Source organism: Dendropsophus ebraccatus, chromosome 5 (genome assembly GCF_027789765.1).
Source record: "Dendropsophus ebraccatus isolate aDenEbr1 chromosome 5, aDenEbr1.pat, whole genome shotgun sequence".
NCBI classification, from domain to species: domain Eukaryota; kingdom Metazoa; phylum Chordata; class Amphibia; order Anura; family Hylidae; genus Dendropsophus; species Dendropsophus ebraccatus.
The window spans coordinates 1,761,479-1,776,309 of record NC_091458.1 but is presented as its reverse complement, the minus strand read 5'-3'; the positions used below and the strand labels follow the sequence as shown (position 1 = coordinate 1,776,309).

The 14,831-nt window shown below is 54.0% G+C and overlaps 2 protein-coding genes across 3 annotated transcripts in view; one reads left to right on the top strand and one right to left on the bottom strand.

The window, feature by feature from the left end:
* The window catches only part of ARFIP2 (ARF interacting protein 2), a 103,032-nt gene extending 99,662 nt beyond the window's left edge, over window positions 1–3,370 (bottom strand). Inside the window, exon 1 of one of the 2 annotated variants that reach the window (XM_069969293.1) lies at window positions 2,750–3,370. The gene's annotated coding sequence lies outside the window, so the exon portion shown is untranslated. The remainder of the gene's footprint in view (window positions 1–2,749) is intronic. The other variant, XM_069969295.1, reaches the window with a different exon arrangement.
* A 2,761-nt stretch (window positions 3,371–6,131) lies between these two features.
* On the top strand, window positions 6,132–11,814 carry TIMM10B (translocase of inner mitochondrial membrane 10B). The gene is made up of 3 exons (XM_069971873.1): window positions 6,132–6,351; window positions 8,529–8,624; window positions 11,155–11,814. Exons 1-3 carry the CDS (start codon window positions 6,322–6,324, stop codon window positions 11,410–11,412), a joined length of 384 nt encoding a protein of 127 aa, XP_069827974.1. The 5' UTR covers window positions 6,132–6,321; the 3' UTR covers window positions 11,413–11,814.
* The last annotated feature ends 3,017 nt before the right edge of the window (window positions 11,815–14,831 follow it).

The following is a 14,831-nucleotide window of genomic DNA, read 5'->3' as shown; positions in this document are numbered from 1 at the left end:
CTACTCTGCTGGTACCATCACACTGTTATCCTTCAGCCTGTGTCCAGGTGACAGTATGTATCCTATAGGTGTCAGGAATCCCTGATCTTCTGCTGGTACCATCACACGGTTATACTTCAGCCTGTGTATAGGTGACAGTATGTATCCTGTAGATGTCAGGAATCCCTGATCCTCTGCTGGTACCATCACACGGTTATCCTTCAGCCTGTGTCCAGGTGACAGTATGTATCCTATAAGTGTCAGGAATCCCTGATCTTCTGCTGGTACCATCACACGGTTATACTTCAGCCTGTGTATAGGTGACAGTATGTATCCTGTAGATGTCAGGAATCCCTGATCTTCTGCTGGTACCATCACACTGTTATACTTCAGCCTGTGTCTGGGGGGCAGTGTATATCCTGTAGGTGCGGGGAATCACTGATCCTCTGCTGGTACCATCACACTGTTATCCTTCAGCCTGTGTCCAGGGGGCAGTGTATATCCTGTAGGTGCGGGATCACCACTACTCTGCTGGTACCATCACACTGTTATCCTTCAGCCTGTGTCCAGGTGACAGTATGTATCCTATAGGTGTCAGGAATCCCTGATCTTCTGCTGGTACCATCACACGGTTATACTTCAGCCTGTGTATAGGTGACAGTATGTATCCTGTAGGTGTCAGGAATCCCTGATCTTCTGCTGGTACCATCACACTGTTATACTTCAGCCTGTGTCTGGGGGGCAGTGTATATCCTGTAGGTGCGGGGAATCACTGATCCTCTGCTGGTAGCATCACACTGTTATACTTCAGCCTGTGTCCGGGGGGCAGTGTATATCCTGTAGGTGCGGGGAATCCCTGATCCTCTGCTGGTACCATCACAGTGTTATCCTTCAGCCTGTGTCCAGGGGGCAGTGTATATCCTGTAGGTGTCAGGAATCCCTGATCTTCTGCTGGTACCATCACACTGTTATCCTTCAACCTGTGTCCAGGGGGCAGTGTATATCCTGTAGGTGTCAGGAATCCCTGATCTTCTGCTGGTACCATCACACGGTTATACTTCAGCCTGTGTATAGGTGACAGTATGTATCCTGTAGGTGTCAGGAATCCCTAATCCTCTGCTGGTACCATCACACTGTTATAATTCAGCCTGTGTCCAGGTGACAGTGTATGTCCTGTAGGTGCGGGGAATCACTGATCCTCTGCTGGTACCATCACACTGTTATCCTTCAGCCTGTGTCCAGGTGACAGTGTATATCCTGTAGGTGCGGGGAATCACACTGTTATCCTTCAGCCTGTGTCCAGGTGACAGTGTATATCCTGAAGGTGCAGGGAATCACTGATCCTCTGCTGGAACCATCACCTGTTATCCTTCAGCCTATGTCCAGGGGCAGTGTATATGTTACGGGAATACTGTCATTATGGGGGCACTATGGATGGCACTGTTATAGGAATACTGCCTGTCATTATGGGGGCAGTTATACTTCAGCCTGTGTCCAGGTGACAGTGTATATCCTGTAGGTGTGGGGAATCACTGATCCTCTGCTGGTACCATCACACTGTTGTACTTCAGCCTGTGTCCAGGTGACAGTGTATATCCTGTAGGTGTGGGGAATCCCTGATCCTCTGCTAGTACCATCACACTGTTATACTTCAGCCAGTGTCTGGGGGTCAGTATATATCCTGTAGGTGCGGGGAATGACACTGTTATCCTTCAGCCTGTGTCCAGGTGACAGTGTATATCCTGTAGGTGGGGGGAATCACTGATCCTCTTCTGGTACCATCACACTGTTATCCTTCAGCCTGTGTCCAGGTGACAGTGTATATCCTGTAGGTGGGGGGAATCACAGATCCTCTTCTGGTACCATCACACTGTTATCCTTCAGCCTGTGTCCAGGTGACAGTGTATATCCTGTAGGTGGGGGGAATCACTGATCCTCTGTTGGTACCATCACACTGTTATCCTTCAGCCTGTGTCCAGGTAACAGTGTATATCCTGTAGGTGCGGGATCACCACTACTTTGCTGGTACCATCACACGGTTATACTTCAGCCTTTGTCCAGGTGACAGTGTATATCCTGTAGCTGTGGTAAATCACCAACCCTCTGCTGCTTTGTTCACATCTTTTGCAACAAGTGTTTTGTGGTGTGGTCTCCAATCCTGCTCTGTATACATCACATGACCTCCTGTACCTGGTTATATACATGGCTCTGTATACATCACATGACCTCCTGTACCTGGTTATATACATGGCTCTGTATACATCACATGACCTCCCGTACCCGGTTATATACATCACATGACCTCCCATACCCGGTTATATGCATCACGTGACCTCCCGTACCCGGTAATATGCATCACATGACCTCCCGTACCCGGTTATATACATCACATGACCTCCCGTACCCGGGTATATGCATCACGTTACCTCCCGTACCCGATTATATACATCACATGACCTCCCGTACCCGATTATATACATCACATGACCTCCCATACTCGGTTATATACATCACATGACCTCCCATACCCGGTTATATGCATCACATGACCTCCCGTACCCGGTTATATACATCACATGACCTCCCGTACCCGGGTATATGCATCACGTTACCTCCCGTACCCGATTATATACATCACATGACCTCCCATACCCGGTTATATACATCACATGACCTCCCATACCCGGTTATATACATCACATGACCTCCCGTACCCGGTTATTTACACAGCTCTGTATACATCACATGACTTGGCCACGTGCGCTCTCACCTGAGGTTTACGCCACTGACTGTCTCATGGAGAGGTCTGTTCTCCAGGATGAAGTGTGTGCGGATCCAAGATCTGCATGAGAGACATCCGCAGAGTAGTCACAAATCTTCTAGCATGTCTCTTTATAAATCATTTGTTACAGATACCAGCAGTCAAACCAATGTCTCTTGAGCTCCCGAGGCTCCGGGCTCAGTCTCTATGATGTCTCCGGGCTCAGTCTCTATGACGTCTCCGGGCTCAGTCTCTATGACGTCTCCGGGCTCAGTCTCTATGACGTCTCCGGGCTCAGTCTCTATGACGTCTCCGGGCTCAGTCTCTATGATGTCTCCGGGCTCAGTCTCTATGACGTCTCCGGGCTCAGTCTCTATGATGTCTCCGGGCTCAGTCTCTATGACGTCTCCGGGCTCAGTCTCTATGATGTCTCCGGGCTCAGTCTCTATGACGTCTCCGGGCTCAGTCTCTATGACGTCTCCGGGCTCAGTCTCTATGACGTCTCCGGGCTCAGTCTCTATGACATCTCCGGGCTCAGTCTCTATGACGTCTCCGGGCTCAGTCTCTATGACGTCTCCGGGCTCACTCTCTCTGTAGGATGCTGGATGTCTCTGGGTGTCAGCAGTCTCTCTCTCTCTCTGTAGGATGCTGGATGTCTCTGGGTGTCAGCAGTCTCTCTCTCTCTCTCTCTCTCTCTGTAGGATGCTGGATGTCTCTGGGTGTCAGCAGTCTCTCTCTCTCTCTGTAGGATGCTGGATGTCTCTGGGTGTCAGCAGTCTCTCTCTCTCTCTGTAGGATGCTGGATGTCTCTGGGTGTCAGAAGTCTCTCTCTCTCTCTGTAGGATGCTGGATGTCTCTGGGTGTCAGCAGTCTCTCTCTCTCTCTGTAGGATGCTGGATGTCTCTGGGTGTCAGCAGTCTCTCTCTCTCTCTGTAGGATGCTGGATGTCTCTGGGTGTCAGCAGTCTCTCTCTCTCTCTGTAGGATGCTGGATGTCTCTGGGTGTCAGCAGTCTCTCTCTCTCTCTGTAGGATGCTGGATGTCTCTGGGTGTCAGCAGTCTCTCTCTCTCTCTGTAGGATGCTGGATGTCTCTGGGTGTCAGCAGTCTCTCTCTCTCTCTCTGTAGGATGCTGGATGTCTCTGGGTGTCAGAAGTCTCTCTCTCTCTCTCTGTAGGATGCTGGATGTCTCTGGGTGTCAGCAGTCTCTCTCTGTAGGATGCTGGATGTCTCTGGGTGTCAGCAGTCTCTCTCTCTCTGTGGGATGCTGGATGTCTCTGGGTGTCAGCAGTCTCTCTCTCTCTCTCTCTGTAGGATGCTGGATGTCTCTGGGTGTCAGCAGTCTCTCTCTCTCTGTAGGATGCTGGATGTCTCTGGGTGTCAGCAGTCTCTCTCTGTAGGATGCTGGATGTCTCTGGGTGTCAGCAGTCTCTCTCTCTCTGTAGGATGCTGGATGTCTCTGGGTGTCAGCAGTCTCTCTCTCTCTCTCTCTCTCTCTGTAGGATGCTGGATGTCTCTGGGTGTCAGCAGTCTCTCTCTCTGTAGGATGCTGGATGTCTCTGGGTGTCAGCAGTCTCTCTCTCTCTCTCTCTCTCTCTCTCTCTGTAGGATGCTGGATGTCTCTGGGTGTCAGCAGTCTCTCTCTCTCTGTAGGATGCTGGATGTCTCTGGGTGTCAGAAGTCTCTCTCTCTCTCTCTGTAGGATGCTGGATGTCTTTGGGTGTCAGCAGTCTCTCTCTGTAGGATGCTGGATGTCTCTGGGTGTCAGCAGTCTCTCTCTCTCTCTGTAGGATGTTGGATGTCTCTGGGTGTCAGCAGTCTCTCTCTCTCTCTCTGTAGGATGCTGGATGTCTCTGGGGGTCAGCAGTCTCTCTCTCTCTCTCTCTGTAGGATGCTGGATGTCTCTGGGTGTCAGCAGTCTCTCTCTCTCTCTGTAGGATGCTGGATGTCTCTGGGTGTCAGCAGTCTCTCTCTCTGTAGGATGCTGGATGTCTCTGGGTGTCAGCAGTCTCTCTCTTTCTCTCTCTCTGTAGGATGCTGGATGTCTCTGGGTGTCAGCACTCTCTCTCTCTCTCTCTGTAGGATGCTGGATGTCTCTGGGTGTCAGCAGTCTCTCTCTCTCTCTCTGTAGGATGCTGGATGTCTCTGGGTGTCAGCAGTCTCTCTCTCTCTGTAGGATGCTGGATGTCTCTGGGTGTCAGCAGTCTCTCTCTTTCTCTCTCTCTGTAGGATGCTGGATGTCTCTGGGTGTCAGCACTCTCTCTCTCTCTCTCTCTGTAGGATGCTGGATGTCTCTGGGTGTCAGCAGTCTCTCTCTCTCTCTGTAGGATGCTGGATGTCTCTGGGTGTCAGCAGTCTCTCTCTCTCTCTGTAGGATGCTGGATGTCTCTGGGTGTCAGCAGTCTCTCTCTCTCTCTCTCTCTCTCTGTAGGATGCTGGATGTCTCTGGGTGTCAGCAGTCTCTCTCTCTCTCTCTGTGGGATGCTGGATGTCTCTGGGTGTCAGCAGTCTCTCTCTTTCTCTCTCTCTGTAGGATGCTGGATGTCTCTGGGTGTCAGCACTCTCTCTCTCTCTCTCTCTCTGTAGGATGCTGGATGTCTCTGGGTGTCAGCAGTCTCTCTCTCTCTCTGTGGGATGCTGGATGTCTCTGGGTGTCAGCAGTCTCTCTCTCTCTCTGTAGGATGCTGGATGTCTCTGGGGGTCAGCAGTCTCTCTCTCTCTCTCTCTGTAGGATGCTGGATGTCTCTGGGTGTCAGCAGTCTCTCTCTCTCTGTAGGATGCTGGATGTCTCTGGGTGTCAGCAGTCTCTCTCTCTCTCTCTCTCTGTAGGATGCTGGATGTCTCTGGGTGTCAGAAGTCTCTCTCTCTCTCTCTCTCTGTGGGATGCTGGATGTCTCTGGGTGTCAGCAGTCTCTCTCTCTCTGTAGGATGCTGGATGTCTCTGGGGGTCAGCAGTCTCTCTCTCTCTCTCTCTCTGTAGGATGCTGGATGTCTCTGGGTGTCAGCAGTCTCTCTCTCTCTGTAGGATGCTGGATGTCTCTGGGTGTCAGCAGTCTCTCTCTCTCTCTCTCTGTAGGATGCTGGATGTCTCTGGGTGTCAGAAGTCTCTCTCTCTCTCTCTGTGGGATGCTGGATGTCTCTGGGTGTCAGAAGTCTCTTTGTAGGATGCTGGATGTCTCTATGATAATTGATGTCTCTCTCTGGCCGACCCGTCTCTTAGGGCTGCTCTACTCCATCATCCCCCATAAAGCTGTCTCTCTGATCCGCTGTCTCTTGTGGGAGGAGTCTCCCTGACAGCTGTCTAATCCAACCGGAAGTGAACATTTAATCCGGAAGTGTCATCGCCATCTTGCGAATGGCAGCTCCGACTAAAGACCGTTGCGTCCGGTCACCCCACGTGGTTGGGAATCACGTCATATCCGGTCCACGAGAAGATGGCGGGGTTATAACCCTTGCATTACTAAAGAGAGCGGGAGCCGGCCAATTATAGAGCTGCAGCGATGGCGGCCCCCTGAAAGGTCACACGTCGGGGTGGAGAGAAGCGGCAGTGACCCGAGGAACCCCAGAGGGAGAGCCGGACACCATGGAGGGGGAACAGCAGCAGCTGCGCAATGTAAGGAGACCCCCACAACACGTGACCAATGATCGCCAATCACAGCGCAGCTAACAGAAGTAGTGCTAAAGAAGCAAGGGTGTGATTGGATGGTATAGGTCAGGTGATGGGGATGTGATTGGATGATATGGGTCAGGTGATGGAGGATCAGGTGATGGAGGATGTGATTGGATGATATGGGTCAGGTGATGGAGGGGTGGGGGATGTGATTGGATGATATGGGTCAGGTGATGGAGGGGTGGGGGATGTGATGGGATGATATGGGTCAGGTGATGAGTGGGGGAAGTGATTGGATGATATGGGTCAGGTGATGAGTGGGGGATGTGATTGGATGGTATAGGTCAGGTGATGAGTGGGGGATGTGATTGGATGGTATAGGTCAGGTGATGGAGGGATGGGGGATGTGATGGGATGATATGGGTCAGGTGATGGAGGGGTGGGGGATGTGATTGGATGATATGGGTCAGGTGATGAGTGGGGGATGTGATGGGATGATATGGGTCAGGTGATGGAGGGATGGGGGATGTGATAGGATGATATGGGTCAGGTGATGAGTGGGGGATGTGATTGGATGGTATAGGTCAGGTGATAAGTGGGGGATGTGATTGGATGATATGGGTCAGGTGATGGAGGGGTGGGGGATGTGATTGGATGATATGGGTCAGGTGATGGAGGGGTGGGGGATGTGATTGGATGATATGGGTCAGGTGATGGAGGGGTGGGGGATGTGATTGGATGATATGGGTCAGGTGATGGAGGGGTGGGGGATGTGATGGGATGATATGGGTCAGGTGATGGAGGGGTGGGGGATGTGATGGGATGATATGGGTCAGGTGATGGAGGGGTGGGGGATGTGATTGGATGATATGGGTCAGGTGATGGAGGGGTGGGGGATGTGATTGGATGATATGGGTCAGGTGATGGAGGGGTGGGGGATGTGATTGGATGATATGGGTCAGGTGATGGAGGGGTGGGGGATAATATGGGTCAGGTGATGGAGGGGTGGGGGATGTGATTGGATGGTATGGGTCAGGTGATGAGTGGGGGATGTGATTGGATGATATGGGTCAGGTGATGGAGGGGTGGGGGATGATATGGGTCAGGTGATGGAGGGATGGGGGATGTGATTGGATGATATGGGTCAGGTGATGAGTGGGGGATGTGATTGGATGATATGGGTCAGGTGATGGAGGGGTGGGGGATGTGATTGGATGATATGGGTCAGGTGATGGAGGGGTGGGGGATAATATGGGTCAGGTGATGGAGGGGTGGGGGATGTGATTGGATGATATGGGTCAGGTGATGAGTGGGGGATGTGATTGGATGGTATAGGTCAGGTGATAAGTGGGGGATGTGATTGGATGATATGGGTCAGGTGATGGAGGGGTGGGGGATGTGATTGGATGGTATGGGTCAGGTGATGAGTGGGGGATGTGATTGGATGATATGGGTCAGGTGATGGAGGGGTGGGGGATGATATGGGTCAGGTGATGGAGGGATGGGGGATGTGATTGGATGATATGGGTCAGGTGATGAGTGGGGGATGTGATTGGATGATATGGGTCAGGTGATGGAGGGGTGGGGGATGTGATTGGATGGTATAGGTCAGGTGATGGAGGGGTGGGGGATGTGATTGGATGATATGGGTCAGGTGATGGAGGGGTGGGGGATGATATGGGTCAGGTGATGGAGGGGTGGGGGATGTGATTGGATGGTATAGGTCAGGTGATGGAGGGGTGGGGGATGTGATTGGATGATATGGGTCAGGTGATGGAGGGGTGGGGGATGATATGGGTCAGGTAATGGAGGGGTGGGGGATGTGATGGGATGATATGGGTCAGGTGATGGAGGGGTGGGGGATGTGATGGGATGATATGGGTCAGGTGATAGGATGATATGGGTCAGGTGATGGAGGGGTGGCGGATGAGATTGGATGATATGGGTCAGGTAATGGAGGGGTGGGGGATGAGATTGGATGATATGGGTCAGGTGATGGAGGGGTGGGGGATGATATGGGTCAGGTGATGGAGGGGTGGGGGATGTGATGGGATGATATGGGTCAGGTGATGGAGGGGTGGGGGATGTGATGGGATGATATGGGTCAGGTGATGGAGGAGTGGGGGATGTGATGGGATGATATGGGTCAGGTGATGTAGTAACTGGGTTTCTCTCTGTAGATTCGGGATTTCCTCATGGTGTATAATAAGATGACGGAGCTGTGCTTCAGCCGCTGTGCCAAGAACCTGAACTACCGGACCCTCACCATGGAGGAGGTGCTGGAGAAAGGGGGGTATGGGGCATAAGGGAGGTGTTGCTTTGGCAGATAGTGGGTGGGGCTGTGTGTATAGCTCTTATGACTCCTTCCCCCGGAGCTGTAGAGTACGGGGCCCCCGGATCTCCTCTCGCCCTCTGTCTCCCCCCGGAGCTGTAGAGTACGGGGCCCCTGGAGCTGTAGAGTACGGGGCCCCCGGATCTCCTCTCGCCCTCTGTCTCCCCCGGAGCTGTAGAGTACGGGGCCCCCGGATCTCCTCTCGCCCTCTGTCTCCCCCTGGAGCTGTAGAGTACGGGGCCCCCGGATCTCCTCTCGCCCTCTGTCTCCCCCGGAGCTGTAGAGTACGGGGCCCCCGGATCTCCTCTCGCCCTCTGTCTCCCCCGGAGCTGTAGAGTACGGGGCCCCCGGATCTCCTCTCGCCCTCTGCCCCCGGAGCTGTAGAGTACTGGGCCCCCGGATCTCCTCTCGCCCTCTGTCTCCCCCTGGAGCTGTAGAGTACGGGGCCCCCGGATCTCCTCTCGCCCTCTGTCTCCCCCGGAGCTGTAGAGTACGGGGCCCCCGGATCTCCTCTCGCCCTCTGTCTCCCCCGGAGCTGTAGAGTACGGGGCCCCCGGATCTCCTCTCGCCCTCTGTCTCCCCCCGGAGCTGTAGAGTACGGGGCCCCCGGATCTCCTCTCGCCCTCTGTCTCCCCCCGGAGCTGTAGAGTACGGGGCCCCCGAATCTCCTCACGCCCTCTGTCTCCCCCCGGAGCTGTAGAGTACGGGGCCCCCGGATCTCCTCTCGCCCTCTGTCTCCCCCCGGAGCTGTAGAGTACGGGGCCCCCGGATCTCCTCTCGCCCTCTGTCTCCCCCCGGAGCTGTAGAGTACGGGGCCCCCGGATCTCCTCTCGCCCTCTGTCTCCCCCCGGAGCTGTAGAGTACGGGGCCCCCGGATCTCCTCTCGCCCTCTGTCTCCCCCCGGAGCTGTAGAGTACGGGGCCCCCCGGATCTCCTCTCGCCCTCTGTCTCCCCCCGGAGCTGTAGAGTACGGGGCCCCCGGATCTCCTCTCGCCCTCTGTCTCCCCCCGGAGCTGTAGAGTACGGGGCCCCCGGATCTCCTCTCGCCCTCTGTCTCCCCCTGGAGCTGTAGAGTACGGGGCCCCCGGATCTCCTCTCGCCCTCTGTCTCCCCCTGGAGCTGTAGAGTACGGGGCCCCCGGATCTCCTCTCGCCCTCTGTCTCCCCCTGGAGCTGTAGAGTACGGGGCCCCCGGATCTCCTCTCGCCCTCTGTCTCCCCCTGGAGCTGTAGAGTACGGGGCCCCCGGATCTCCTCTCGCCCTCTGTCTCCCCCTGGAGCTGTAGAGTACGGGGCCCCCGGATCTCCTCTCGCCCTCTGTCTCCCCCTGGAGCTGTAGAGTACGGGGCCCCCGGATCTCCTCTCGCCCTCTGTCTCCCCCTGGAGCTGTAGAGTACGGGGCCCCCGGATCTCCTCTCGCCCTCTGTCTCCCCCTGGAGCTGTAGAGTACGGGGCCCCCGGATCTCCTCTCGCCCTCTGTCTCCCCCTGGAGCTGTAGAGTACGGGGCCCCCGGATCTCCTCTCGCCCTCTGTCTCCCCCTGGAGCTGTAGAGTACGGGGCCCCCGGATCTCCTCTCGCCCTCTGTCTCCCCCTGGAGCTGTAGAGTACGGGGCCCCCGGATCTCCTCTCGCCCTCTGTCTCCCCCTGGAGCTGTAGAGTACGGGGCCCCCGGATCTCCTCTCGCCCTCTGTCTCCCCCTGGAGCTGTAGAGTACGGGGCCCCCGGATCTCCTCTCGCCCTCTGTCTCCCCCTGGAGCTGTAGAGTACGGGGCCCCCGGATCTCCTCTCGCCCTCTGTCTCCCCCTGGAGCTGTAGAGTACGGGGCCCCCGGATCTCCTCTCGCCCTCTGTCTCCCCCTGGAGCTGTAGAGTACGGGGCCCCCGGATCTCCTCTCGCCCTCTGTCTCCCCCTGGAGCTGTAGAGTACGGGGCCCCCGGATCTCCTCTCGCCCTCTGTCTCCCCCTGGAGCTGTAGAGTACGGGGCCCCCGGATCTCCTCTCGCCCTCTGTCTCCCCCTGGAGCTGTAGAGTACGGGGCCCCCGGATCTCCTCTCGCCCTCTGTCTCCCCCTGGAGCTGTAGAGTACGGGGCCCCCGGATCTCCTCTCGCCCTCTGTCTCCCCCTGGAGCTGTAGAGTACGGGGCCCCCGGATCTCCTCTCGCCCTCTGTCTCCCCCTGGAGCTGTAGAGTACGGGGCCCCCGGATCTCCTCTCGCCCTCTTCCCCCCCCCCCCCCCCCCCCCCCCCCCCCCCCCCCCCCCCCCGGAGCTTTAGAGTACGGGGCCCCCGGATCTCCTCTCGCCCTCTGTCTCCCCCCGGGGCAGTAGAGAACGGGGCCCCCGGATCTCCTCTCACCCTCTCCCCCCCGCAGGAGCTGTAGAGTACGGGGCCCCCGGATCTCCTCTCGCCCTCTGTCTCCCCCGGAGCTGTAGAGTACGGGGCCCCCGGATCTCCTCTCACCCTCTCTCTCCCCGCAGGAGCAGTGTCTGGACAGCTGTGCCTCCAAGCTCATCCGTTCTAACCACCGGCTGATGGCGTCCTACGTGGCGGTGATGCCGGGAGTTGTGCAGCGCAGGATGGCGGATTATGAGGCCCAGAACAAGGAGGCAGTGAGTGATCCGGCCGTCCTTCCAAAGAGCGGCCCCAGCCTGTCTGACCTCACCATTAACGCTGAGCAGGGGGGCCCCCTGATGCCTGGGGATCTGGGTACTACAGACCCCCCCACTCCTGTTTGAAGGCTTCAGACTATTATTACGTGTTGTGTCCTGTATTATATTCCACAGCCCTGATCCCTCTCATCACTGGCGCACTGCAGGGCTGGATCACTGGTCATGGTAGTGACATCACAGACTCTCTGCTGGAGCTGCTGGTTATCGTAGTGACATCACAGACTCTCTGCTGGAGCCGCTGGTTATCGTAGTGACATCACAGACTCTCTGCTGGAGCCGCTGGTTATCGTAGTGACATCAGACTCTCTGCTGGAGCTGCTGGTTATCGTAGTGACATCACAGACTCTTCTGCTGGAGCCGTTGGTTATCATAGTGACATCACAGACTCTTCCAGTTATTCTTCCAGTCTGAACAGGTGCCTGTCTGTATCTCAGGGTGACAATACATATTCTCCATATTATAAATCTCTTCCTGCATCCTTGATTATGTCTATGGGGTTTTCAGTGTCTCCCCCTACTGGTACCACCAGGGGCGATCTTGGCATTTCTGGGGCCCCAAGCGAAGTTATGTCTGGGACACCCCCCCCCCCCCCCCTCAACACACACTCCACAACAATAGACCGCTGTGTGCTGCCCCCAGTAGTATATACCCCTTGTGTGCTTCCCCTTAGTAGTATATACCCCTTGTATTCTGACTCAACAACCTGGCTATGAGCAGGTGGGGTTATAGATAATCTTATATCTGTGCTTCAACCAGTACTCACACCAAGTCACATACTGTCAGATAGCGTCAACTCCATTGTAGAGGCATGTAGGAAGATTCCAGCTTTATTTGGTGCAGAAACCCTGTAGAAATGCTGGTACAACGGGGTAAAAAAAGGATATAATATGCCAGGGGTAGCAGGAACATACGGGTACATGCACTGTCTTAACATGAAAATGGCTGCTAACATGAGGGAGAGAGGAGGAGCTACAACACTGCAGCTAGAGGACAGGAAGACAGGAGGGTCAAAAAGCAAAGCAGAATAACACATATACATGTCAATGAATAGAAACCAGTCTTGGGACATGACACTCCCCGTCTGAAATCTTTAGATTTCTCTCCTCACCTTCACGACGGCACCATAGGAGGAGGAGTTGTACCCTAGGGACAGGAAAAAGCACGAGAGGTTAAAAGCCCCTCCCCTTCCTCCCAGCACCAGTGCTTTTTCCTGTCCTGCTAGGGCAGACACGAGAGGGGGGGATCCGAGTGAAGGTCAGAAGAGATCCCCCAAGAAGAGGAACAAAAGGGGCAGGGGTCGATCGGGGCTTAGGTCTCCTTCCTCCCCCATCCCCTTACCAAATGGATCCGTCGTCTCATCGAAACCTCGCTCCAGATTGGAACTCGCGCGGGCGGCACGGGCTGCAGGAGTTCCGGCAGCGCGAGGTAACCCGGAGGGGGGACTACTCTCCTACTGCAACGTGGTCTGGCGGCCTCCGGAGGTAGGCCGTAATCCGTCCGGGACTTCCGGAAGTACGTCATGACGTCACGCCGGACCACGCAGGTGACGCGCACACGCCGGAAGCTGCGTCACTGCACTTCCGGGTCCAGCGCCATCATTCAAAAGGATGGCGCGAGCGGTTCGGATCGTCTTCTATGGAGATGGATTCCTCCGCTTCAGAAGGGACTGCCTCGGCGGTAACCGTAAGTAACCACCCTCAGTCATGCTTCCGTGTGCCAATCTCTGCATACTCAGTACGCTTCCAATGCCAGCTCTGCATAGGGGTCTACTTTGTTCTTTTCACTGTCTGGTTCACCCTATATATATATAACATTCAGGGGTCACCAAGGGTGATAAACGCACTATATATATATATATATATATATATATATATATATATATATATATATATATATATATATATATATATATGATATATGTAAGAGGTGTATTCTCATAGATTCTCGGCTCTCATATTATTTAGGAGACTAAAGAATCTACAGCTGCATCCTCATCGGCGGGGAAAAAAGTAACTCCTACAAAGAAATGTGTGTCATGCAATAGCAAGATCCCATCCAACTATAAAAAGAACATATGTGCAGGATGCATAGGGGATATTATTAAGAAAGATAGATCCTCCTTCCTCAAAGATATTAGGAAAATGATGAGGGACGAAATCTCAGCATCCATAGCCAAGACTCCAGTAGTCTCTCCTCCAGCTACTAGGCCTCTGGCTATTCCTCCTCCAATTATCCTGCCCCAGGACATACCTCCAGCTGTCCTTCCTACTCCTCCAGCTGCCTCTATGGGGGATACTACCCCAATAATACCTCAATTAATGGACCCTGATCCCGTGGCGTCAGGCTCCATAGATTCAGGATCAACTATATCCATGACTTCCTCCAAACGTAAAAGGCATTCATCAGCCTCTTCGGGTGAATCTGGTCAGATTTCTGAATATCTAGATCTGATGCCAGACGAAACTGAAGACAAAGAGGAAGCCAAGAAATATTTATTTTCCTCTGACCATACCCTCCCACTCCTTAGGGCAGTAAGGAGTGCTTTGGGATTCGAGGAGATCCAAGACGAAGTCACAGCGAAAGATCAGATGTTTCAGGGTCTTAAACCTAGGAAAAAGCTGGTCTTTCCGGTACACGAGACACTACAGTCTCTTATTTCAGACGAGTGGTCGGACCCGGAACGAAGGTTACGGGTCCCAGGCGAAATTAAAAGAAGTCTTCCCTTTAGTGAAGAAGATTCCACTAATTGGGGAGAAGTTCCTTTAATTGATGCACAAGTTGCCAAAGTCACTAAAAAGACCCTTTTGGCATTTGAGGATTCTTCGCAATTAAAGGACCCTATGGACCGGAAGGCAGAGAGCCTACTTAGGAGATCCTGGGAGACAACATCCTACTCAATCAAAAATAATATCGCATCCACCTGTGTGGCAAGAGCATTACACTTGTGGATAGGCCAATTAGAAGAACACCTGAATAGTGACTGTTCTAGAGAGAGAATTGTAAACTCTCTTCCCTTATTAAAGGACGCAACGGCCTTCCTATCTGATGCCACGGCAGAGTCTGTTAGATTCGCCGCGAAAGATGGGGCTCTAACAAATGCAGCACGTAGGGCTCTCTGGTTAAAAAACTGGACTGGAGATCCCACATCAAAAGCAAAACTCTGTGGTATTCCCTTTAAGGGAAAATACGTATTCAGATCTGCCCTCGACACAATTATTGAGAAGAGTGCAGATAAGAAGAAAGCAATCCCAGAGAACAAAACGCCACAGAAGAAAGAACAGTTTAAGAAACCTAGATACCAAGAGTAGTATCGTGGCAAAGGGAAAGGAGGCCGTTGGAGCTACCCGAAGGGGGGCAGAGGGAAAAATATTTTTTACAATCCCCGGCCCTCCCAAGATAAGCAATGACCTCTGTGCAGTAGGGGGGAGACTGTCGGAGTTCTCAAAAACCTGGAATATCATCACAGAAAACAACTGGGTTTTAAA